Below are 26,673 nucleotides of genomic sequence, written 5' to 3' on the forward strand. Positions count from 1 at the left end.
GAGTTTTTCAGTAATATGAGATAGGTTTCTTTTTTCTTGTATTAAATATACAGGTGTTCTAATGTAGCCTTTAAAATGCATGATCACACGTGTGTGTATGTATGTGTGAGTATTAAATATAAGGTGACATTTATGTAACATTTAAGTTGACCTTGAGTAGTTTCCATGGCATAACAAGTATTTTCTTTTTGTTTAGCTTTCATGTTGTAGCCTCAAAGGGGAATCTTGAGTGTTTGAATGCCATCCTCATACATGGAGTTGATATTACAACCAGTGACACCGCAGGTATGTTTGCCTCCATAGTCAGTTACCAACAGAGAAGACAAGCATTGTCCACTGCCAATGCTCTAAATCAGACCTAAATGTGATTTACAAAGAGAAATCCTTAACTTTCTGTTTCTAATTAGCTGAGGTATTGCTCTGGGGGAGAGGGCAAGTACTGGGGATGTAGCAGAAAGGATGACCGAACGGATGAGCAGCTGGAGACCTGAGGTCTAGGGCTGGTCTTGGTAGTGCTACAGGATTCTAAAATCTCAGACTTTGAAGAACCTTTAGGGGCCATTTAGTTTATACTCATATACTCTTCAGTATATGAATTCTCGCTGTCCTGAGGTCATTTGGTTTTTGGTTGGACATTTCTTGTGTTGAGGAACTAACTGTCTCATAATAACAACATCACCAGTAGTGATCATAACAAGAAGAGGTGACACTTATTTAACATAGATTTAACTACTCTGCTAAGCGCTTTACATGTACTAACTCATTTTATCCTCACATCAAGCCAATGAGGCTGCAAGGCACTGCGCTGTTAAGCCACTTGCCCAGGGTCTTTCAGTGGATGAGTTGCAGTCAGAGTTTGTGTTTTTAACCATTATGCCTCATGAGGAGACCTGGTCTGTGTTTAGCTAGCTATATTTATAAAAATTATTTCTAATAGACAGTTTAAGTCTGTCTCTTACCAGGCCTTCTGCTTAAACTTAGTCATACCTATGTCTATCTTTTAAAATATTACAGCATAAGTTTGTCTGCACATCACAAGATAGATTTTAAGTATTTGAGTATAGCTATTGCTTTTCTTCAGTGTTTTAGTTTTCTGTTCATCTGGACAATCATTCTCAGTTCTCTGAGACCTGTGGCAGCTTATTTCTCTGCACTTCTACTTTGTTTTTCAGTTAAATACGGGAGTTGACCTAGAGCAGAGAACGTCCTTGACAACTTTAATGTTTTATCCTATGACTCCATGTAAATACATGTAATAAATAAATACATTACTGTTAAACAGCATTGTGTTTGGAAATGGAAGGCAAGGAGGGAGAGAGAGAGAGATCACAAATGAGTTAGTGAGGAAAATCTTTACCTAAAGTTACCTTAATTGAAGATGAAACTCAATTTATTTGCCACCTCTGAATGAACAAAAAACTGTTATTACTTCTATATATGTTTTCCACTGATGCAGAAGAATATTTATTTTTAGAAATTTTGGATTAACCGTACCATTTCAGAATTCATAAGACTTTATTTATTTATTGTGCTGATTCCAGTTCAAACACGTGTCTTTCTTGTTTTTGTCTGTGTTCTTTCTGCTCTGGACATTTCGGCCTAGTGGCCAGTCTAAGTGACTTTTGCCCTCCCTCCTTCAGTGCAGATGAAGCTCAAATGCTTTCCCAAGTCTTTTCATATACTGCATTCCGGCATACCTTGTTTTACCCATTTTGTCTTTTGTTTTTGCTGTTGTTTAGTCATGTTTTTATTGATGCGTTTAATTATGTTTGTCTTTAGAGTTGTCCTTTCCTGAGAAGAAGGACCTTGTCTCATTTGCTGTTATATTGTCTGTTATAATCCAGATGTGGATATTTGATAAAAATTTGATTAAACAATCTTTATGGATTTTATCTTAACTCCTTTATTTGCTAGCAATATAAAAGTAGATTGAAAATAACTAGATTTCAAGTTAGTGTGGTTTTGAGGTATATGTGACCCAGGTCTTGCCAGGTACGTGCCTTTGGTGTAATTCAGGGTGATATACTTTAGATGTGATATTTCCATGATTTTTTGCTATACTATCTCAAGTGGCTGGATTTGGTATTTCCTTAGCCCTGACCTGACATTTTAATGTGACCAAGTTTCTGTGGCGTTTTGGTAAACACCAGGGACTGTTGCCACTGTGTCTATCCTCACTATCCACTCCATGCTCTCTCTTAACTTCTCGTGTAAGTGACAGTTATTCTAGTCGCTTTTCAGGATGTGAAATGTTTCTAGAAAGTTTGTTCATGAACAGTAGCAAATTGAAATTTGAAATTGTTACATCTGACTTATTTGTAGAGGATGTTTAGAAGTGGTTGAATATGTTATATCTCTTCAAAGGTCTGGACTCACTGCCTTTTGCTCTAGAACCTGTTAGCTACACAGAAATGATCAGACCCAGCAAAACTTATTCACGTATCTACATGCATATAAAACTGAATGAGAGTTGAAAGTCAGTTTATTCCTTCATCCAGGATGTACAGAACACACATTACTTTTCTAGCAGAAAGGTCTACTTGTGAAGTACAGTTATGTTTGGAGAAGTTTGTGAAGTTAGAGGGAAATTAAGAGCATTAAAGATTGGAAGCTGGCTGCCTGCCAATGCAGGGGACACGGGTTCGAGCCCTGATCTGGGAGGATCCCACATGCCGCGGAGCAACTGGGCCCATGAGCCACAATTACTGAGCCTGCGCGTCTGGAGCCTGTGCTCCGCAACAAGAGAGGCCACGATAGTGAGAGGCCCGCGCACTGCGATGAAGAGGGGCCCCCGCTTGCCACAACTAGAGAAAACCCTCGCACAGAAACGAAGACCCAACACAGCCATAAATAAATAAGTTAATTTTTAAAAAAAATAGTGTACATGAGACGTTATTTAAAAAAAAAAAAAAAGATTGGAAGCTGGAATAGTCTGGTGAAACCCTTGTAGTTTTCACCATCCAAGAAAGATATTTGTATAAAGAAGTACAATTAGGAGAAATAGTGTTTGGAGGTAGAATGTTCTCTGGAAATTACCTTTTTCAGTATTCAGAGTTAACCTTCCAGATTATCTGGTGACCTCTTCCCTGCTCCCCTCATCATTTCCTTTAAATTTGCACATTTTAATCACATATTTGAACAAATTGTCTGATTTTCAGAGACAGAATCTCTTTGTAAACTTTGAATTTTAGTTGAAGCATAAAAATTTGTTAGAGAATACCCTTTCTTTGACACATCTCTTAACCTTTCTCCATTTTAGTATCCACACTGCCTATTGAGAAATGTTATGTGAAATCTAGTTATCTTTCTCTCCCTCCTATCCCCATTCCTTTTTTTTTTCTTTCTCTTTCTCTCCCTTCTCTCCTATGGCAATATTTAATTACTTACTCTGTTTCAGGAACTGCTCCAGGTATTGGAGATACAGTGGTGAATAAGACAAAATTCTTGCTCTGTAATGAGTTTGTATGTTTATTTTTTCTTCCCACCTTCATTGTTTTGGTGTGTACCTTATCTCTAATTAAAATATGAAACTGGGTGAGACATCTTAGAAACTTAAAGCCTGCCTACAAATGAAGTAGTCTGTCAACTGATTTTGGAAAAGTGAAGCACATTTCTAGGGAGAATTCACATGTGAAGAAAATAACCCTTATCATATATTTAAAATTATTTCTTTTCTAGGGAGGAATGCTCTTCACCTGGCTGCAAAGTATGGACATGCATTGTGTCTACAAAAACTTCTACAGGTAGTAAAAGTGTTTAATACTTTGACTTTATTATTTTGACTGCAAATAATGGATGTGTTTTTGGAACTTGAGATCAAAGAAAATAGTAGGCTAGCTTCGACTGTTAGCTTACATAATATTTTTTCCATCATTTGTGAAAGAATGTGAACAATAAAGAGCAAAAACTCTGAGGGAAGTGAATTGCATAACTCAGTGTATTAAAAATAAACAACAAAGACTTGACCTTCCTGTTGACATTAGCTGGAGATTGGAATTTTCTGTCATCTGGTATATGACTTGAGATGAAGTGATACAGCATAGGATCTATATATTTCTGTATAAACATCAATAACTCACACTACATAATATCATTAGTTAAGCTTATAATCAGACAACCACAAAATTCTGTGAACTAGTGGGCTAAATTACGTTTTCAGTTGAAAGGTCTAGTCACACATTTCCTTAAACATGTTTGCCACTAAGTTTCACAGCAGAACTCATTTGTTTTTTCTGATTCAATTGTTCAAGTTTTAATTTTTGCTGGAAAAAAACCCCAAACAATAACAGTTTCTATATTTCATGCTATTGTAATGTACCATATGTTTTCCTGTTTACTGGAATACTGTTAAATTTACAGTATAATGTTATTATATTTGTCACATGTCAAAATATTTATGGCTTGTCTAGTACTCTTTAGAGTTTTTGATAAATGCAATATTTTTAAGATTAAATAACAGCTGTTCATTTGAGTCTCGATATTTAACTTGAAAATAAAACTTTCTTAGATTACTAAATTTCTGTGTTTTAACAGTACAGTTGTCCCACTGAACATGTTGACCTGCAGGGAAGAACCGCACTTCACGATGCAGGTAATAAGCAAAGGTTTCACTTGGACATAAACAAATCTTTGTTAAAATGGCTGGGCATTTAAATTAATTTCAACGTTTTAACATGAATATATTTGTATAATTCATGGAGAAACAGAATGTTATGAATTTTTTATTTATTCAGATTTGAAATTTATTGGATTGTACGGCTTAAAAAGAATCATTCAGCCAATATTTACAGGCCAGGTTGCTAGATACTGAAAGTCCAAAGATGAATAAACCATAATCCTGCTCTCAAGGAGCTGTAAGTACCATGTGTTTGCTTGGGAACTGGTAGGAGAAATGGGAACGAGGAAGACTTCTCTTTCTTAAAACTATATTTACCTCATTAACATGTCTGAACCTCATTTTCCTCATCTGCAAAATGAAGTTACTAATACTACTGCAGTAGTGGTTATAACTGAATCATGAATAGTGCCTGGCATGTAGTAACTTCTTAATTAATGGTGATGGTGCTTGTTTTGATTTAGAGGTGTCAGTGCTGAATTACATATCATTGTAATTTGCTCTATTTTAAAAGAGATTTCTGTTAGTAATTTCAAGGATTTTATTAATCATACTGTATATCAAAATTTATCTGCATTATTCTTTAGGTGTCTTAAAGAAAATGATTAGAAAAAAGTTAAATATTTAAGGATTTTTGGAATGTAAGATAGTCTGACCCCTGGGCAGACAGTCCTCTAAGACTGAAATTCCTAGTTAACTAGGCGTTCAAAGGAAAGAAAAAAACAAAACAAAAAAAAACCTACTCTTTCCTTTTATGTATATGGAATATCCTTGGTAGATTAGAGGATTAGAGTAGTCTCTGTTAAAAATGTATTATACTTCAAATTTCCTTCAAACTTTTATACTTTTGATTTTCTTCCTTTTTAAAAATATTTAATGTATTTTTATGATAGTTTAATCTCTCACACAATGCATTTTTTAAAATTTTGGTATAGAGTGCTATTATTTGCAGAACATTTTTACATACATTATCATTTAAGCCTCACAATGACCCCTGTGAGTTTCTATAGTTTTATTTTATATTTTATATTTTTATGATAATTTTGTATTACTACTTAAATAAATAAAAATAATTAAATAATTAAAAAATAAATAAAAACATAGACCTAGATTCATATGTGATATACTTATCAAGCTTGTGTAGTTGTGGAATCATCAACACAAATTTATAAATTAAACTTAAAATCATAAAAAAATATAATTCATTTCTGTAGCACTAATTTATTGTGTTTGATGGAAATTTTAAAATGATTTTGCTGCTTAATGAAGTATGAATACGTGTCACATGATATTTCTATTCTCCTACCACCTTCTCATAGTTGTTTTTTAATCCATCCAACCTTATTAATAATCATGTTTTAAAAATTATTAAAAATGTTTTATTATGGAAAATTTCAAACATAAAGTTAGACTATCATATTAAAATACCTTATACCCTTCATCCAGCTTAGACAGCTGTCATCATATGGCTAATCTTGATTCATTTATACCACCACCCATTATTCTCCTCTACTTGGCATATTTTAAATCAAATCCAAGACATCATATAATTTTATCCATAAACAATTCAGTTTTTATCTCTGAAAGATAATGATTCTATTTTGTAACCTAAGTGTAATACCATTATTACACCTAATGCATTTGAAAATGTTTTCAATATCATTTACTCAATGTTCAACTTTTCCTAGTTGTTTTTTTTTTTACTGCTTAATTGAGGTATAATTATTATACAAAAATTGTATATAATTATTGTATAATGTAATATAATAACGTATTGCACATAATTAACAATATGGTATTGTGTACTTTAAAATATATTAAGAGGAAAGAGTACTTAGTATTCTCACCAAAAAAACCCCCAAAAAACAAACCCCAAAAAACACACAGACACACAAAAGGACACAAGGAAATTTGTGGAGGTGATCCATATGTTTAGTACCTTGATTGTGGTGAGGGTATTACAGTGTATGCATTTGTCCAAACTCATCAAAATATGTACAGTAAATATGTGTAATTTTTTGTATATTATAGATTTTATTATCCCTGTTTTTAAAACTGGTACAACCTAACAGATTGAAATCTTAATATTTGTTCAGTAGGTATACAGATGAAGTTAGAATGAAGACCAAGTCGATGTAGTGAAAGAACTCCAATATCAGTTGCTTATAAAAAAAAATGGAGTGGTATAGGTTGGCAGGTGGCTTGAGGTCATTCATGAACTGAATCCTTTCCATCTTGTTGCTCCACTTTCCTCTGGTATCTTCCTCAGCAATGTCATTGCAGCAGGGTTGTAGTCATATCTGCGTTCCAGCTGGCAGGAAAGGGAAGGAGAATAGGAGGAGCGCATGCCCACAGTCTAAGGCCCAGATTTGGAAGTGGTAAATAGCCCTCTACTCATAATCCATCAACAAGAGCAAAGTCAGTTGTATTTATGTGTAAAGGAGGCCCAGAAATGTAATCTCAAGATAACTAGTCATGGCCGAGCTGCTACACTGTAGAAGAAGGGGAGAACAAATTTTGGTAACAATTGCCACTGTCCAGCCCTCTGGCCTTCCAGATATTCCTGCAGCCCCTACTTCCCACACATAGAACATTACCCCCACCCCAAGGGAGAGGATACATAACCAATTCAGTCACTGAAGCCACCTCAAAGTCTGGGGTTTCTGGGTGATGTGCACGTGTGTATTTTTGGCTCTGAAATGGCTCTTCATGGTCCAACAGTTTGTAAACTCAAAGAAAAGAGATCTGCTCCTCACAATATATAGTGATGCAGCAAGAACAGGATAAGTAAAATAAAGACTCCCTTTTGGAAAAGGGGGAACTGGGAAATACACAGCAATCACTAGTCAACAGCAGGTATCAAATACTGCTGAGCAAAACTTGCAAAAACTGAGATCTTGGAGTATATTTCTTGGTTAGCTCCTTCAGGTGCCCCCTGGTTTTGTTTCCTAGGAGAAATCCCTTATTGTCCTCTGTGGGCCCTAGCTCTGCCTTCTGGGAGGTTCTTGTCCATTATCCTCCAAGATTACAGGTAAATTGGATGTTGGAAAGTATGCCCTCTATATAAGCAGATTAAGCACAGGAAGAGTTATTAGTTTTAGCTGACTGGGCTTTTGGATTTTGGGGTAGTGCATTCCCTCAAAACCTTGGTAGGTTTCTGGGCTATTTGTTGCCAACCACTTCCATATGTCAGGAACCGTTTATTTTCTGGACATAAAGTTCTTAACCCTCCTTTATTTCTTGTTTTTATTTCTGGACTCATGATTCTCTACCTCATTTTATTTTATTTTTTTAACCAAAATTTAGAAAATTTATTTATAAAATGTTCAATACTGTGTAGAACATTAGGTTAATTTACAGAGTCTTTTTAAAAAATTTTATTGGAATATAGCTGATTTACAATGTTGTATTAGTTTCAGGTGTACAACGAAGCGAATCACTTATACATATACACATACCTACTCCTTTTTTAGATTCTTTTTCCATATAGGCCATTACAGAGTATTGAATAGAGTTCCCTGTGCTATACAGTAGGTCCTTATTAGTTATCTAGTTTATATATAGTAGTGTGTGTATGTCAATCCCAGTCTCCCAATTTATCCCCCCGCCCCCACCCCATCCCCTGGTAACTGTAAGTTTGTTTTCTACATCGTGACTCTACTTCTGTTTTGTAAATAAGTTCATTTGTTCATTTTAATACTGCCACCTCAAAGTCATCTGAAATAATAGTCTTGGATGGGAATATAGTATCCTCAATCTGATCTTTATTCCAGGACTGGATCTGGTTTTTTTGTTTTTTGTTTTTTTTTCATTTTTCCTTATTGGGCTGTCTTTGAGAAAAGTTGTGACCAACGATAGTTTTATATCTTGCTGTTTGGTATAGAGAAACAATTGGCTTCTCTATACCTGTGAGGTCCCAAATATCTAGAAACTCTATTCCTTTCCATCTGTGTTCATAACTAATTCTTGCTTGACCTCATCTCTTTCTTGTTGACCTCATCTCTTTCTTACTAAAAGCAGTAAGCAGCCGCCAATATGCCCTAAAATTTTGGCTCTTTTCTATTGCTTCACCTAGAAAGGCTCCATAGTCACACAGGGTACCTTGTAAATTAGCACAGATGATAGATCTATCAAATGTTTTGCCACAGTATGAGAAAAATCACAAGGTTTCTAGCCTGAAATAGGTTTACTGACCACCTAGTACCCAACCACTAAACCAGTGCTGTATAATTTAGGTATCTGTTACAACAGCACCTGACTCCTGATAGCAATTTTTGTCTTGGTTAGGGATAAGACTATACTGCTGTGACAAAATAAAATAACATTTGCTTTAAAAAAACACACACACACACAGAATTTATTTCTTTCATGTCACAGCCCTGATGATCAGATTGGCTTGTACCTCTGCTCCATATGGCCATTCAGGGACCCAGATTTCTTCTATTTTGCAGTTCTACCATTGCCTGGTGTGTTGTCCTCATCTTTAAGGCTGAAGCTGATAATAGGTACCTGTTTTCCTGCTAGCAGGAAGGAGAAAGATTATGGAAGAGTGTATAACCACTTTTTAAAGCCCTAGACTCAGAAGGTAGCACATGTCCCTCATGACAGATTCCATTGGCATGATCTAACTCATGTGGTCATGCCTGCATGCAAAGGAGACTGGGAACTGTGGTCTAGGTGAGCCCCCCTGTGCCCAACACAGTTTTGTTACCATGGAACAAGGATGAACAGCTGGCATTCTCCATCATCGCACCTTTAATACTGACTTGATTTGTTCAGTATAGTATAACTCGGGAATTTTTTATGCTTTACATTTTTTCCTTCTTATTTTTGATTGGGCCTGAATGGTTGTTATTTTATAATTCCTGAATTAATGTATTCACTTTCAATTTATCTTTTCTTTTTAAGATTGATTATATATTTTATATAAAAGGCTTGCTGGATTAAAGACATCAGAAATGAAAAATTTACTTGATTTTTTAATGTATGTTTGGTTTTACTTTATTGAATTGCACTCAAAAAAAAAAGAAAAAAGAACGCTGACTTAATACTTTTTTGTGCAAATAAACTAGTATCAACTTATAAAACTTTTATAAAAACTCATGGGAAGTATAAACACAGTCATACTTTATGAATTTGACCACTTTTTTCCTGATACAAATATGGACTCTAGTGTTGATCAGAGAAGAGGCATCATGTGATTTTATCATATAATTTTTAGCAAAATGACCCTGCTTTTGCATCAAGGGCAGACATTGCAGTTTCTGCTTTGAAAAGGAAATATGAATTGTATGAATCATACTTTCTTTACTGTGGGTCTTCTATAAAGAAAAAAGTATATGATTCTTTTAAAAAAACTGCCCTAACACTTCAAGGATTCAGTAAGTTATAGCCACATTTTAAAATATACTATAAATCGAAAGTTTAAGCGTGATTTTCGTTATCAGTGTTTACCCTTAGAACAGCAGTATATTCTTGTCCTCTGCAGGAGTGACAGTGTTCCTTGGTCCTAATAAATTACACAAAATTGACAGAATGATCTTGTCTAATCCATTTTCAGATAGAAAAATCAATGCTTATAATGCTAAACTGAGAATGAAGGATGTGAGGCTAGTACTTTAGGGACTGAAGAACTTAGGCCTTACACGGGTCTAGCGAAACACCACGTGTTACCAACAGATGTTCACCATTTGTCATTTTCCTTTGTTCCTCAAAGCTATGGCAGACTGTCCTTCTAGCATACAGCTGCTCTGCGACCACGGGGCCTCAGTGAATACCAAAGATGTAGTAAGTCAGTTTATGTTTATTCTCATTTCAACTCATGTATTCTGACTTTCATGTTTTGGGAGACTTGTTGTCTGAATGCTGTCTTATTTTTCTTGTTGCTTAGGATGGGCGGACGCCACTTGTTCTGGCTACTCAGATGTGTAGGCCAACAATATGTCAACTGCTGATAGATAGAGGGGCGGATATCAATTCCAGAGACAAACAAAACAGGTAATTCTTTTATCGCGGCTCCGCAGACACCAGCTCGATGCACAGTGATCCTGAAGCTCTGCTGCTGTGACTTGGCCTTTCTATCCCCTGTGGTTCTCCCTTCCTTGGAATTGACACTCACTTATTACTCTTCAGAGTTGGCTGAAGAAGGAGGGAGAGGGAAATAGGGGATGATGACAGGGTAAACTCAAAATACAGGCAGTGATTATGGCCTGTGTTCAGGTCAAAGAACTGAAGAAAAGAGTAATTATATCCTAGTTATTTTGAGCTTATAAAATAATCTTTAATGAAATGGGCTCAAATAAGGAAGAAGAATAAAAATTTACATTTACAGTCTCTACTTCTTCATTAGTGAATCTTTTGAGAGTAAAGGAGTTCTTGCGTGTCCTGGAGCTTGACATGTTTCAGTGTAGATTTTCTCAAGGTGTTTTCTCTCCTTTCTGCTGGGCACAATGCCACCTCCTTCTCTGAAACTGAGTTCATTTCTGTACCCCAATACAGATTTCATTAATTTATTGCTGCACCTGTATTTGATGTTATTTTAGTTGGTGTGCACTAACAATTTCTATCTGTAATTCTCTCTGTCCTCTTTTCTGGGTCTAGTGTATCATGCTGCTTGCTATATTATAATTCTGATGTTTATAGTCATAGAGTTTCTGACAACAAAGTATCTGAAATACATCCCTTCCACCAGTTGAAGCATTACAGTAATTTATGACAAGTTTCTGAAATTGTATAGATGATTACTGGTAAAATTGTTGGTTTCTTTTCAGTTACTTTTATTCTTCTAAACACATATTCTATTGTTTGTAGTTCACTGGAAGTAGATAAGTATAATTAGTCTTTGGATGTCAGATTTTATAGCTCTGATTGTTTTCATTGTTCAGGCATCTCAAAGGAGGAAATTCTTAAGCAATTAAATCATTAATGTGATTTTTAAGAAAGTGGCTTTTTTTATATTACTTTGTTTTTGTGATACTATGATCTGGCTCCAAGCATGTTTAAGAAAATTTGATTGAAAAATAAATTTTAGGATCAGAAAGGGGTGGTCTGGCTGATCCACGTATACGATGCCTTATTTCTTTAAAAGATCTTTTATTTTTCCAAGTATGTTTGTCTGTGTTTTTTCATTGGAACTTCACAAAAAAACCAATGCGATAGGGCAATGTGTATTATATTTAGACTACATAGCAGATGGTTTTAAAGGTAAATTAAAATCTGTTTCTGACACTCTGTATTCAAGTTTCTTTTCTTTCTTCCTGTCTTATCTATAACATTTTTTCCCTTATAACAAAAAATTTGTTAATGCCTGTTTTATGTAAAACTGCATTCCAGCAACTACCGGGGAGTATAAAAGAGGAATAGAACAGACATCGAATAAAGGCAAAAATCAGTTGCCGTATGAAATTCAATATTCACAATTGAAGACAGAATCATATATAGGATAAGTCACTTCATTTCATTAAGTGTTGGTTGCCTCAGCAGTAAAAATAGAGAATTTCTGGAGTACTTCTAAATTTCCATGATGATTTGATTGTTGCATTATTATGGTCTGCCAATTATACTGTTAAATGTTTAAGTGCTGACGATTCTATCATGGCAGAATAAACCAGTGGTCCATGATAATGGGGTTAATCAAAGAAGGTTTATTTGAGAAGGCAAATTTTAAAATTAAGTGTGAAAATGTGAAGGAGATGTGTAGGAGAAGAAAGGCTCTTCTAAAGAGAGAAATCAGGAACAGGAATCTAATTCTTGTTTTGGAATAGAAGGGATTCATTGGGGACGTTTACATGATGTAGTTCAGTTCACGAAGTGATTTATTTTATTTTTTTCAGTAACTGATAGTGTATTTATAAAATGAAAACCTCTCTAACAAAATACACTTTTCACTGGGAAAATAAATAAAACAGACAAATGGATCTACACAAAGTAAAAATTAACTTTGGTAGATTTCAGTATAAGACAGTCCATAACAAGCTTATTTGCCCTTACTCCCCCAGAGCTGATCATCTTCCAAGTTAAGATTTTAAAAATATTTTTTAATTGAGATTATTATGTTGACATTTGTTTCTCATTCCACATCATCTTCAGCCAAGCTCTGAGCACTTACAGTTCTCTAATTGTTGGGGGCTTAGTCAGAAGCATCTGGAACACTGGTGGTGGAAGAGTTTGCTGCAACACTTGCAGTAACTGCTGTGGCCGTCCACACACAGCAATTGCATTTGTCAGATGGTCAACACCCTTCTCATATTCACCTTGAGCTAGTAACTCTTGCAAGCTGTATTTCTTCGAGGAAGAATTTCTGAACGGCTTCAGCATCTTTAAGGTCAGGTAACTTGGAAAGTCCAGTTCTCTCCTTGGCAAGCTTCAGTTTCTTTCTTCGTTCTCGCAGCCTGTTCTTGAAGTTAGGGTCAAAGTAAATGCAGTACCCGATGAAAAGGGCCCCGCACACGCCGGCGGAGATGGCGCTGTTCCGGCCCTCCATCTTCTCTCCGACGAGGAGTGGGGTTGGCGGTAGCAGGGCCCGCGATGAAGCCCTTGGCCGAGAACCCTCGGAAAGGACTGTGTCACTCTGTCCCGCCGCCCACCGTGGGGGACGGGACGCGGAAAGGCCTGCAAAGTGATTTAAATAGCTTGCGTTTATCGTTGTAGGTTTTGCACAGATAAGGTGACAGTATCAGTTGTGGAAGATCTTTGTGGCAATTAACTTGTAGTACATAGAAGGACTGGAATAAAGGAGGTTAATTTGGTAGTAGAAGTAACAAATGTGTGTAGGTAGATGTAAAATGTTAGCTCTGCAAACTAAGACACAAAACAAATGTTTTTATAAATGCAATGGAGTTAAAATATAAGATAAAAATATGAAGTCAAATCTGTGTCTATAACAACGTGGCTTTTTAAAGTAATATCTGTTCTTTAAGAAGGGGACCTCTGAAAGAGATTCCTGAAATATTTTTTTGGATCCTTCTCAAGGTCTTTTATTCTTCCGTCTTGCCTTCTAGGACTGCTGTCATGCTAGGTTGCGAGTATGGTTGCAAAGATGCAGTAGAAGTCTTAATCAGAAATGGTGCTGATGTAACCTTGCTGGATGCCCTTGGCCATGATAGTTCTTACTATGCAAGAATTGGTGACAATCTGGACATTCTAACCTTACTGAAGACTGCATCAGAAAATACCAACAAAGGTACCAGCAGTTTTCTGTCACTAGAAAAGTGCTAGTTAATAAAGAGCAGCTTTTAAAGATTTAGATGGTAGAGCTACAGTTCGTAAGGGGCAAAACACTCCTTACAATAAGCAGTATTGGTTCATCTCCCTGTCTGCCCCAGCTGTGTGGTTTTACATTATAGTCACTTGTTTTGAGGCAGTGTGTGTTGCATGTATTGTCCAGTTTATCCAGTCAACCCTACTCTACTGTGGAGTAATTTAAGAACTGAAAAGAAAGAGCCAGATAAAGTGTTTTACTAATATATATTTTTTGATGAGGAGGGGTGAAGTGCTTAAGCTCATACTTAAAAAGTTTTAAAGAAAGAATCATTGTTTAAACATGTATTTAAAATATTCAACTAAGATTTATTGAATACTTGTGCCAAGTATTTTCCTATGCTTATTAAAGAGAAATTGGAAAGCACAGAAAAGCACAGCAAGTAAAATCAACCACTCATTCTACCACTGAGGAGCCTCTACTAACATTTTGAGGAATATCCTTCCAGTCTTCTCTCTGTGCATAAAATTGAGGTCACCTGTAGAGAGCTGTAGATTACTTTTTGTGTAATATAGTTCGAAGACTTTTCCCAAATAAATAAATATTTTTCTACAGTATGATTTTTATTGATGCATAAAATTCCATCTAAGTTTAATTTAATTAAGCAATTTTCTATAGGTGTCATTTAAGTTGTTTATACAGTTTTTCCTAATATAAATAGTGACTGTCCTTTAGTGACTGTCCTTATGCATAAATATTTTAGCATATTTTTATTATACCCTTAGGATCACTTCCTAGAAATTGAATTAAGAGGTTTCAGGTTATGCACATTTTTTTAAGCTTTTAATATATATCGACAAGTTGCCTTCTAATTTAGGATGTTTTAAATTTTGTATTTTTCACCTGCCTCCCCTCCCTGGCATTGAATATCATCTACAGGGATGTTGTCATAGCAAAAAAAAAAAATACTTTACCGATTAGATAGGCAAAAGTGATATTTCATTGTTGTTTTAACTGTAAGGTAGTAAACTTCAAAAGAAACTTAAAAATTTCTTTCTTTAATATTGACTTAATTATATAATTGGGGAATGCAAATCTACCCAAGTTAACCTGCTGTTTCACTGTTCCTCTTTCTCCTCCCTTTCCCTCTCTTTAAATCTTCAGGGAGAGAACTTTGGAAGAAAGGACCATCTTTACAACAGGTTAAAAAATTATGTATATTGTGCAGTTTAAGTAAAGTGCTGAGCAAACCTGGGTAATGGTTATATATAACCGTTTTGTGTTTAAATGCATGCTGTTCTCTCTTCCCAGTTAATCATGCCCGTGTAGAACCTAGGTCATGAGATCCTGAGGCTTTATCCAGATACTGTCACTCAGCTTGAGACAGTGGGTCTTAATTACAAAGAATGTATCCAATGGGAAATAAGTAGACTCCTGATTGCTGGTCTTGAACATCCAGCCTTTTCAAGTATGGAATATTGCACCTTGTTGAGTTTCTTTGATGATGAATATTAGCTTGGTAGACCATCGACAGTTTTCTCCTATTCTCCCTTAGTAACAGAGTCGAATAGCCCCTGATGTGGGAAAATTCTTCCAAGCAATAAGAAATGAAGAAAACAGAATTCAAAACTGATTATATTTGTGATTTCAATGCCACTGTTAACATTTTGAGTTCTCATTCTTTTTCTTTTTTTGCTGTGTGTATTTAATTTAATGAGGACTTGACTTTAAAAAAAACACAGTACATGAGATAATTCATACCTTGCACTAAGTTTATTATCAAATCACTATTTAACCCTGGTTTTGTGTCTCAGTCTCAGTAGATGTCTAATCATTTCCCCTAATCTCTTCGAGTTAAAGTGAGTGGGGCTGCTTTGCACACTCTTAAACCATCTCACCCAAAGCTAGTGTAGGCAGCTCTTCTCTTCTGCTGGCTGTTCCCTTCCTGGCTTTCAGCTTTTCTCTAGTGAGAGGGACCTGAGCACTTCCAAACCGTGAAGAGAAGTAATCAGGTACCTTCTGAGCCATCCTGTCATCATTCTATATCATTTCTGTAGCTCGCACGTAAATTTGAAAGCTGTATGAAAGCATGCTTCCCTTTCAGTCCATCACAATTAAGTAATACGTCCCTGCATGGGTCATATCTGCTGTCACTTTTCTTTCCCATCTGGAGCAGCTGTTTCAGCCTTTTCTCCCATTCCTCAGATAACCTAAGTGGGTGTAGAGGGAAATAAAATGTGCCCTCTTATATCAATACCAGCCATCTCACACATATTGAGAGAAGAACTATTTCTGAAACATACATGTATTTAAAAGAAAGAATTATTGAATATTAATATGGGAATGGTATCTAAATGAATAGGAATTATCTAAATGAATTCATGGAGTTAATATTCTGCTAAGAACAGTAAACCTCATTTGTTTCAGTTGTTAATTAAATACATTTTAAAATATCTGCTGTAAATAGGATTTGTTTGTGTACTAAGGGACATATAATCCTTGTTATCAAGAAGCCTACAGTATAGTTTAAAAAATAAGATGTATTCAGTTACTTACTATTTGCCCATTACTGTTCTAAGTGCTGGGGATATCAGTGTTCAAAGTCCCTGCCCTCCTGGAGCTCCCAGCCCAGTGAGAGAGATGAACAGTAAGCAAATGGGTATTTAGTACCATGGCAGATGCTTTGAAGACAAGCAGAACAGGATTAGGGAACGAAGAGGGAGAGGGCAGGAAGCTCTTTTAGATGGTGTGGTCAGGAAGTGACTGACATTCGAGCAGAGGTCTGAAGGAAGTGAGGAGGGAGCCAGCGGCTCTGTGGGTGAAGCCTCAAGGGCAGAGGGAAGGGCAAGTACCAAGCCCCTGATGAAGGAGCATGTTTAACATGCCCGTGGGGCAGTAGAGGGGCAGAGTGACAGGAATCAGAGACCAGAGGGAAGGCGGGGGCTGAAAGTGGTATCATGAGGCTGGTCAGATTCCACGTGAAGAACGGCCCTTTGGTAGAAGGAATGAGGCTAGACATGTAGTTTGGGCCAAATCGTGGATACAGAGTATCGTCTTAATGGGAACTTGTTCCTCTAATTCTAAATCCAAGCTCATTAGAAAGATAGTTTAAACACATGAGTCAACAAATAATGTGGAACATAAAATTATCTTGGAAAATTAAAAGCATTCCACGTTTTGTTTGTTTTTTAGCTCTCAAAAAGGAAGAAAGAAATGGCTTTCTAAATTATCGTGTAGATTTAAAGATCAATTTGGGCAAAAAAAAGATTATTTTATCTCTTGTTTAATGATTGTATTGTGTTTTTATTAAGCAAATCTCTAAGCTGAATAAAGTTTCAAAGCAGTAAGTGTACAAAAACAGATCATGTACCCAACCAAGTCATTTAGAAATCTTTTATATAGCTTTGGTCAGTGGATTGTCTATCTCTTTCTTATCACACCCTTTGATATTTTATTTCATCAGTACTCAAAGAAGTAATTTCCATATTTTCTCTCAACATTAATGTAACTCCCCCCGCCTCCTCTTTTTAAACACCAAATTCTTCTTTTGGGAATGGTAGCTGATGCTTTATAGTACAACGTGAGTTTTGCCTCTAGTACAAATTCTCCTTTTTAAAATTTGGTGACTTTGGTTAAAATAAATCCTTAGCAGTAGGGGTTTTAAATTCTGTTATTTTTTTAGTATTTAAAAAATAGATTATACTTGATTTATTTAAAACCTATATCCTTAAAGATTCTTTCCATTTGGAGTTTTAAGTGGAAACACTGCCACCTTGTGTTTTGTACAGCAAAATTTAAACTTGGATAAACTGAAAATCACTAATTGGGTGTATTGCCTATTGAGGAAAATGTACTTTTCTATATTCTCATACTTGCTAATCTGTGTTTTCTTATGTTTTACCAAAGCGAAATTTGACGCAGATGCTAGATGAAGTAAATATGAAGTCAGATCAGAGGGAGCATCAAAACATTCAGGTAAAAAGAAAAAAAATTGGTATCTTCCTTTGCAAAGAATTCCAGCATTGTTTGTAGTGGGGTTGGGGAAAAGAAAGGAAGCAAAAATGCGGGGGAAATGAGTAGGGGATGGAAGGGCAGCTTGTTATGTTTTGTGATTCTACTTGCCCAATTCCTTCTAAAAGAATTAACTTTTGATATGAATGTTTGGGTCAGTATTATCTTACAGGAAGTATTGTTTTAATATATATTAGGAAGTAAATAATTTAATAACTTTCTGTAAGTTTTTGTTGATTTAAATATATCTGTTTTGGGCCGTAAATCATAAATTTGTATTCCTTTTAGAAAATTAATTATAACGATAAAAATGATGGTTATCAATGTAACTAAACAAAATCTGAAATTTTTCTTAAAGTATTTTTTATTTTGATTAAGAAAAATAATTTTGTTAACCACACAGCACTTTTTACCTTTTATGTTCGTCAAAGTGTCCAAAAAATAATTATTATTTCGATTGCATTGGAAGAAGAGCCATAATTAAATGTTTTCTTTTATGACTGAAATACCATTAAAATATAAATTGAATAGCCTTTTCCATATGATAAAACAAAAGCATATTATTTGGGTTTTCATAATTTACTATGTAGTGTTAGGAAAGTGAACTATAGCCTTCAATTGGAGGCTTAAATGTTTTATCAGAGCACTGAAGTATTGATATTCTTATGCTTTGTTAAACTTATAAATTTGAGAGATGTTTGGCAAAAGTTAAAATGACATATTCTTCTGCTATTTTCTATTTCCAGATGATGCTTTTATTTCTTATTTATTAGAATCATGATGGTTTGCTGTCTTTGTATATAGTTGTATTTGTTAGTTATCATAGGACTATAATTTTCTGCGTTATTTCTCATGTATAGATTTTAAATTATTTGAATGTCATTGAAATTATTGTATCTTTATACTTAAAGCTGTTTTATATATGTATATATCTGTTTATGATAGTGAACTGCTTTTAGAAATTTCTTCCATAAGAATTGCTCCTTTAAAGTTGGTCTAGCACATGTTATCTTTGCTATTTAAGGATCTGGAGATTGAAAATGAAGATCTGAAAGAGAGGTTGAGAAAAATTCAGCAGGAACAGAGAATATTATTGGATAAAGTCAATGGTTTACAACTACAGCTGAATGAGGTAAATAATCTGCGTCACACCAGAAAAATCCAGAACTGTTTTACTACGAGTCATTATCATCGGTAACAAATGGTTAATGACGGCCCATCACAGCAAGTCATGGTGCCAGGTGCTAAAGGAGGTAGAATCAGGTCATTGCCCTGTGGAAAGTCATATCTTATTAGGACCTTTACATGAAACAAGGTCGGATCTAAGAACAGAGAGCACTGTTGGTCTGTGGTGATGACAAAGGACTGAACTGTGATTGGAGTTGTGGGATTAGAGGGGAAGGAGTAGACAGAAGACGTGAGGAGGAAGAGCAGGTAAGAGTTGTAAGTAACTGATGGGGTCTCAGAAGAGTCGAAAGTGCTTCTGAACCTGGTTAGTGAGAAGCATGAATGACAACGCAGAGCACAGAAGTAGTAGCACGTAGGCATTTTCTTCTCACAGCCTCATCCCCAATCTTAATGACATGCGCCAGCCTTTTTAAAAGATATTTGCCAAGCTCATGCTTTTTAAAATAAACTTTCAAGAGTGAAAATACATTTCTTCTTCTTTTTAAATTTAGGAAGTAATGGTTGCTGATGATCTGGAAAGTGAGGTAGGATGATAAGTTTTACTTTAAAGCTGTAAATTGTTGTGTAAATTGAAGATGACATTGCAGTAGAGGTTTAAGTCCTGAACTGATGTGGAGACAGAATTCTCTCTTTGGTTATTGCTCAAAGGAAAAAAACAAAACCTACGTGTGACTGTAAAATTATGTTTTGAGTATAGTGGCGTGGGTTATTGTAGGCATTTTCTTGTTACTGAAATGAGCCTCTGAATGGCTCATTTTCTATGAAACTTTTCATGAAAAGATATAAAATTCTAAGCATTATAGAGAAAATGTCTGAAAATAATAAGATTTAAAACAAACCACAGAAATTTGAATTTTTCATAATATTGTTTGTGTATATTGTATATTATTAGTATAGTTCTACAAACCTTGAACTCTACTAATAGCTAAAAATTGACCAGGTTAGGGCTTCCCTGGTGGCGCAGTGGTTAAGAATCCACCTGCCAATGCAGGGGACACGGGTTCATTCCCTGGCGTGGGAAGATCCCACGTGCCACGGAGCAACTAAGCCCATGCGCCACAACTACTGAGCCTGCGCTGTAGAGCCCGTGAGCCACAACTTCTGAAACCTGTGCACCTAGAGCCCGTGCTCCGCAACAAGAGAAGCCACTACAATGAGAAGCCCACACACCGCAAGGAAGAGTAGCCCATGCTCGCCGCAACTAGAGAAAGCCCGCCGCGCACAGCAACAAAGACCTAACACAGCCAAAAAAAAAAAAAAAAAAAAAAGTTCCATTTAAAAAAAAAAAAAAATTGACCAGGTTAGAGAATTCATTAACTATAGTCCTCAAAGTAATTCTAATTCACATTTTCTAAAACACATTTTTAACACAATTTCAAGCACAGGGTGATTTTGCTCTGTATTTATTCCTTTCCATTTCAGAAAGAAAAGCTGAAGTCCCTTTTGGCAGCGAAAGAAAAGCAACATGAAGAAAGCCTAAGAACTATTGAGGCTCTGAAAAATAGATTCAAGTATTTTGAGGTATAGAAAGCTTAAATAAATTATTTCATGTAACTCATAATGGGCAGTGGTAAAGGGCTTGAAGTCAGGCTTGAATTTGAATTATCACTCTCTTCTTTATAGTGTGACCTCCGGCAATTTATTTAAAGTCTCTGAGCTTTGTGCTGCTTTGGCAAAATTGGGGTGATTGTCCTTTTTTCCACAGAGTTGTTTTAAAGGTTAAATGAGATCATTGAAATTGACTAAACTGACATTTAGTTCAGTTCCAGTTTCTCTTCCCCAGCCTTCCTCTTTGTCATCTTTACCTTTTCAAGACATTATACTTTTACCTGTAAAATTGCAGTGATTATGATGGTGTTAATAAAAAGCATCATTTAAATGAAAAGCGGTAATTCCAGGATTATCTCAGAAAGGACCTTGTGCATATGTGGATTTGTTTGGTGAGAGTAGTGTGTTAATAAGGCTCAGATCATATACTTATCTTTTGTTGGCTCAATTAGCTCTTAGTTTTTCGAAGACTATGTTTTTTTAAAACTTTTAATCAGAATACAATATACGTTAAAAAGAACACGTTAAAGTGAATAAGTTGAAGAATTTTCACAAATCTAACATCCCAGATCAGGAAACAGCACATAACTAGTACCCAGAAGCCTCCTCACGCTTGCTCCCTGCACCAAGGGTGACCACTCTCCAGACTTTTAACGGCATAGATTTGTTCTGCAAGGCCAAAATATATATTTTATAAATGTTGTTCATCACTGGGGGTCACTGAAGAGAGTGGCTGATTCAGTGTGAGTCTTTTATCTTTATTGTGGAATATAACTCCAAAGTACATAACAAAAGTAACTTTTTTGTGTGTAAATTTAAAAATATGGGTGCAGCTATGAAAAAGAATGTAAAGACATGGATGAATCTCAAGACATAATGTTGCATGAAGGAAATCAGACACAAAGAGCACATACTGCCTGACTCCTTTTTTGTGAAGTGCAGAACTAGACAAAGCTAATCTATGCTAATACAGGTCAGAATAGAGGCCACCCTTTGGTGGCCGGTTACTGACCAGGACGGGGCATGAAGAAACTTCTGGGCGTGCTAGACAGGTTCTATATCTTGATCTGAGTTGTAATTACACAAAGTATACATATGCAAAAATTCATTGCACTGTATACTTGTGTACTTTATTGCAGGTGAGTTATGTCTTGATACATTAAAAAAAAATAAAACCAAGAACCTGTGTTTATATTTATAGACTGAATTCTGAAATTATTTAGAAACAGTTTTATCAGCTAAAGAACAATCTAGTATAGGGCCTTCTATCTCTTTTCACATTTGAAGACTTTTTAAGGTTAGTAATGAAACTAGTGATAGCTAACACGTTCATGACCCCAACCATGTGCCAGAAATTGCTTTGTGCACTTTACATGCATTTAATAAACACATCAACTTGGTATGGTATGTTTTCTTTTTATCTCCACTTCATAAGTGAAGAAAGAGACTGAGGCAAAGAGCAGTTTACCCATGAGGGGTTTTATAAATAATAGTTAAGTGTCAGAGCCAGAACCTGAACTCAGGCAGTTTGTGCTCCTAACTACAATACTAGTTTTACACTCAGCTGGAGAAAATACAGAAGTGTATGTGGGCCTTTGAAGTATTCATCAAAGTTTGACACCTATAATTGGGTACTATTTTTGTGTTATTTTTCTCCTAAGAGTAGACTCTCATGTCTTAACAATAGATGATTTTCTGTAGCTTCAGACAAGTCTGTAACTTTGAATGAGGTTATTATAAACTGCAGGAAAATACTTACTGTTTCTTATAAAACAACATATATTTATTTCAGAAAAATTTAAAAATATAGTTAAACTAAAAGTAGAAAATAAACACACCTATAAGCCCAGCACTCTTAGCACCTGACATCCTTTCAGACCTTTCTTTGTACATAACTTGTGTTATATACATGAATTCAACAGGTAGTCTTATTATTCATCCTGTTTTGTAAGTCTTTGCACTCAGTATAATGGGGACATTTTCCCCAGTCAGATGAATTTTTATACTAGAAATGATTTATAACCTTCAAGAAGAAAATTACAAGGTCCACTTTATATGTGACCCAGTATTTATGAAAGCAGTCCTTAAAAGCTAAGGAATCATAATTTATAAATATTGAATATCCACTACTATATCATCTCACATACTTAAAAGTCTTCGTAAACGGCCAACAGAATTGCTGTGTTATGTGTAATACTTAATATGTAGGCATTTTCCTTATTCTTATAGAGCAGGTTTGGGAAAACATGGATATTTTAGAACAAGGCTAATTTTATGTTGTAACTCATGCATTTGTTTTCATTTGAGTCATCAAGTCAAGGTAATAAACCCAAACTAAGTTTTTTGAATTCCTTATGTGCCTTGGCCTCCTCTTACCCATTCATGTATAAGCCCATTTACTACTTATTACAGGCTCTAGTATTAAATATTACTTAGAACAAAGAGCTTACCTAAGTTTACAGATATTTTTCCATACCCTTGGGGCAATAAGTATTAGTGGGACATTAATTTAGTTATGGAACTATGGGCCGTTTTTATCATGGTCACCTATCAGAGTCTGACACACAGCTATTAGTACTAATATAGACAGATACACAAACATGAAGTACATCTGCATATCTTTACTCTCAAAAGTATAGTATTTTAATTTATGTTAGGTTCTTTGTGTCTGGCTTACTTGGGATAAGGAGCAATCCAAATATATTTTAACTAAGAGTATCTAAAATTTCTCTATTATTCTCCTTTTCCTAACTGATGTATTGATGGATTTATTATGAACTATATATAGCTCTTTGCCTCAGTTTCATTTCCTGCTCTCTGTCTCCTTTTACCTTCAAAGGTAATTGGTGTTCCATAAATTCTGAAAGAGGGGGTTAGGCTAATGTTTCACAGGCGATGAGGTAGGGTTCCTGCTCCCCAATGGTGGTAAAGTAAATTGATTTATTGCGGCGAATGTGGCATTTCCTTCCTTTTGAAGTAAAGAAACAGCAGAGAGTATGCATTCAAGGTTGCTTCATTTCATTTGGAGCTTTTTTTTTTTTCTTTTGAGCAGTCAGGTTTTTCCTTGAAATACTTGGCTGCTTTTATTAAAATGCTGAGTGAAGTAGTTTATTCCCAACTGATCTCTCTAACTGTGTTCTGCCTTTCTGTGAGTTCCAGTAGAATAATACCCAGGAGAAACAAGGAATGTTGAAAATGTGGTTTTAATGACTGGATCATTTAGAGCTAAAATAGATACAGAATTTAACAAAATGAAGCAGTATTCACCTAAAATGTTTTAATGTATCCTTCTGATTTCAGAGCAATCATTTAGGATCGGGAAGTCATTTCAGTAACAGTAAGTATAAAAGTATAGATTATCATTACAGTTCACACAGTTCAAGCAAAAAAAAGAATGTTTATGCCTCTTTATTTTGTCTAACTGTATATGATATTCCTGCTGCAAAACTTCATCCAACTACTTGTGTGTTATACCTCAACATGGAACTAGGAAGAGATTAAAATGACTCCTGTAGTCTCTAACATAAAATCTGGTAATCACTGAGGCTCTGATTTTCCTTAGGACCTAGATTATTAAATTGTATATTGTCCGCATTACCAAATTTGCCTTGTCGCATGTTAGACATTTATCTTGTGATATTTGGCGCCTGCTTTTTATGGAAAGAGACGTAAACATAGTTTTCTGATTTGGAGAAATCTTTGGATATAGTCTCAATGCAGGTAAGCATTTTAAAATTAGATGTTCCATAAATATTTATTATTTTAAGACTATACATAATTTTCACTTTTGTTTATTCTCCAATTTTAAACAATTTCTCTAGAAAAATCTAATTTTTTGCTTCCTGTTGAATATTAAATTATCCGTTAGTTAAGTACAATCGTAATATTCATCCTATAAATTGCAAAGAACACCATTTTTATTTTGACTGTAATATACATATTTCATGATAATCATTTAACTTATTTAGTCTAACAATTTTACATAATTCAAAAAACCAACTTAGTGGGATTTCCCTGGTAGTCCAGTGGTTAAGAATCCGCCTTCCAGTGCAGGGGACGTGGGTTTGATCCCTGGTTGGGGAACTAAGATCCCACATACCGTGGGGCAACTAAGCCCACGCACCGCAACTACTGAGCCCGCGTGCCTCAACTAGAGAGCTCGTGTGCTGCAAACTACAGAGCCCACACACTCTGGAGCCCGTGCGCCGCAACTACTGAGCCCGTGCACTGCAGTGAAGAGCCCGCATGCCACAACTAAGACCCGACACAGCCAAAAATAAATAAATAAAATATAAAAACCAACTTAGTATCTATTCAAAAGAATATACATACTTTCCTTATGTATATAGGAGTAATAAGGAAAAATATGGATATTTTAGAACAAGGATAATTTTATGTTGTAACTCATGCTTCTTTTTTATTTGAATAATAAAGGAGATAATAACACCAAATTAATGCTTAGACTTCTTTGATATGGATATTTAAGATACCATTTATTTGGACTTATTTAGGAAAAGAAGATATGCTTCTTAAACAAGGTCAAATGTACATGACAGACTCACAGGTAATATTTTATTTTAAAATATATTTATAAAAATAATTGTGCCTTTTTAAAAAGGAAAAGAGCATTGTATATTTATCATCTATATGTACACTGAATAAGGTTTGCATTATCAAACAAAAGTTGGCCTTGTGGTCTTGAGTTTAATAAAAGCAGATATTGCTGTGTCTAGTGCCCTCTAGAGTATTTGTGGTGACAGTGACTTAAATAAGAGATTTGAATTAAAATTTCATTGTCTTTGACAGTAGCCCTCTATTCTTTAACAGCAGTTGGTCACCTCTTCATATTTGCCCATTAAAGGGGGAGACAGGTATGAATAATTCAAAAGGCATGTCTTGACTTTTAAATGTATTATTCCTTGCATTCAAATATATATTCTATATTTTGGAAATTCACCACAAAATAAAGCTTCCAAGAAGGAGTGTTATCTGATTTTCTTACTTGTTTAACTGCTCCTCACTTTTAGTTTCCAGTAAATACAAGGTTTGCATTTTTAGTACCTTCTATGAACTGCAGAACTGATAAATATTTGGGCTTTTAAAGGTTTTTTTACATACTTTCTTCTGTAGAAGAGTGAATTAGCCTATATGATGTCTAAGATCACTCTAAGCTGGAAACTTCTAAGATTCTAAGTTGAGAGACTGGTTGTCAATCAACTGAATAATATTTTTTTAAGAACATCAGATAAATATTTGATTGTAATAAAATTATGGAAATTGTGAAGCTGTGTAAGTAGTTTGTTGGTAGGTGATAGTAGTCTTAGTCTAAAGATAATTGGTAAGTTGAAAGATAATTAGAAGTAGACTGAGGCTGAGAAATTATTCCTTGTTAACTTTCTTCTTCATCCATGGGAAGGCAGTGTGGATCGAAATGAACAACAGTAAAACCTGCCATATAAAATAGTGGGTTGTACTCACAGCACATGGCTTTTTTACTCATAGCACATGACTTTAAAAGAGCCCTTATTGTAATAGGGTGGATGGGGAAAAGTAGAAATAGTTAATCTTTCATGGTTATATGTTCTGATACTTCTGAAATATTTCAATGAGAACTTAAATTGTACTTCTTTTTGTTAGCATTTAATAGAGGAAACAAGATGTCAATCCAATTTTGTAGTAAGATCGTATGCTAAGTTCTAATTTATCTTTCTTTTTGAGAGAAGAAAACGTGTTTCTATTTTGTGAGTTGCTTGACATCATTTTCTTGACAATTCTTATACTAGCTAGGTTTATTTTGGTAGTATTTTTATAATTTAAACAACATTACACTGGAGTTAACATTGAGGGAACTTAGAAGTCAATATATGTTATTAGAAAATAATATTCTGTGGAATTATTTGCAGATTTAAAATTGTGAAAGCCTTGTTTTTACTCAAGGGTTCTGATGACTTTCTTCAGAATTTGAAGTTCTAAGTACATTATGTGCCATAAAACATAGAAATAGTAAATGTATGTTGATAAAGTTGATATTCATGTTTGGGTAGGTATTACCAATGGTAAGTTTGGTAAATAAGTTTGGTAAATAAGTAAGTGTCTTCTTTAGGCTTTTGGA

The 26,673-nt window shown here is 35.0% G+C and overlaps 1 protein-coding gene and 1 pseudogene across 4 annotated transcripts in view; one reads left to right on the forward strand and one right to left on the reverse strand.

The window, feature by feature from the left end:
- UACA (uveal autoantigen with coiled-coil domains and ankyrin repeats) overlaps positions 1 to 26,673 on the forward strand; it is an 86,129-nt gene that overhangs the window by 48,851 nt on the left and 10,605 nt on the right. For 2 of the 4 annotated variants that reach the window (XM_036842490.1, XM_036842492.1), the window contains exons 3-15: positions 197 to 285; positions 3,679 to 3,743; positions 4,534 to 4,591; positions 10,332 to 10,402; positions 10,506 to 10,612; positions 13,615 to 13,796; positions 14,979 to 15,016; positions 17,721 to 17,789; positions 18,850 to 18,957; positions 19,505 to 19,537; positions 20,436 to 20,534; positions 23,862 to 23,898; positions 25,073 to 25,125. In XM_036842490.1, the coding sequence (XP_036698385.1) occupies positions 197 to 285; positions 3,679 to 3,743; positions 4,534 to 4,591; positions 10,332 to 10,402; positions 10,506 to 10,612; positions 13,615 to 13,796; positions 14,979 to 15,016; positions 17,721 to 17,789; positions 18,850 to 18,957; positions 19,505 to 19,537; positions 20,436 to 20,534; positions 23,862 to 23,898; positions 25,073 to 25,125 (1,009 nt within the window). The remainder of the gene's footprint in view (positions 1 to 196; positions 286 to 3,678; positions 3,744 to 4,533; positions 4,592 to 10,331; positions 10,403 to 10,505; positions 10,613 to 13,614; positions 13,797 to 14,978; positions 15,017 to 17,720; positions 17,790 to 18,849; positions 18,958 to 19,504; positions 19,538 to 20,435; positions 20,535 to 23,861; positions 23,899 to 25,072; positions 25,126 to 26,673) is intronic. The other 2 variants (XM_036842491.1, XM_036842493.1) reach the window with 1 other exon arrangement.
- On the reverse strand, positions 12,586 to 13,097 carry LOC118890136 (annotated as a pseudogene).

Source organism: Balaenoptera musculus, chromosome 2 (genome assembly GCF_009873245.2).
Source record: "Balaenoptera musculus isolate JJ_BM4_2016_0621 chromosome 2, mBalMus1.pri.v3, whole genome shotgun sequence".
Taxonomy (NCBI): Eukaryota; Metazoa; Chordata; class Mammalia; order Artiodactyla; family Balaenopteridae; genus Balaenoptera; species Balaenoptera musculus.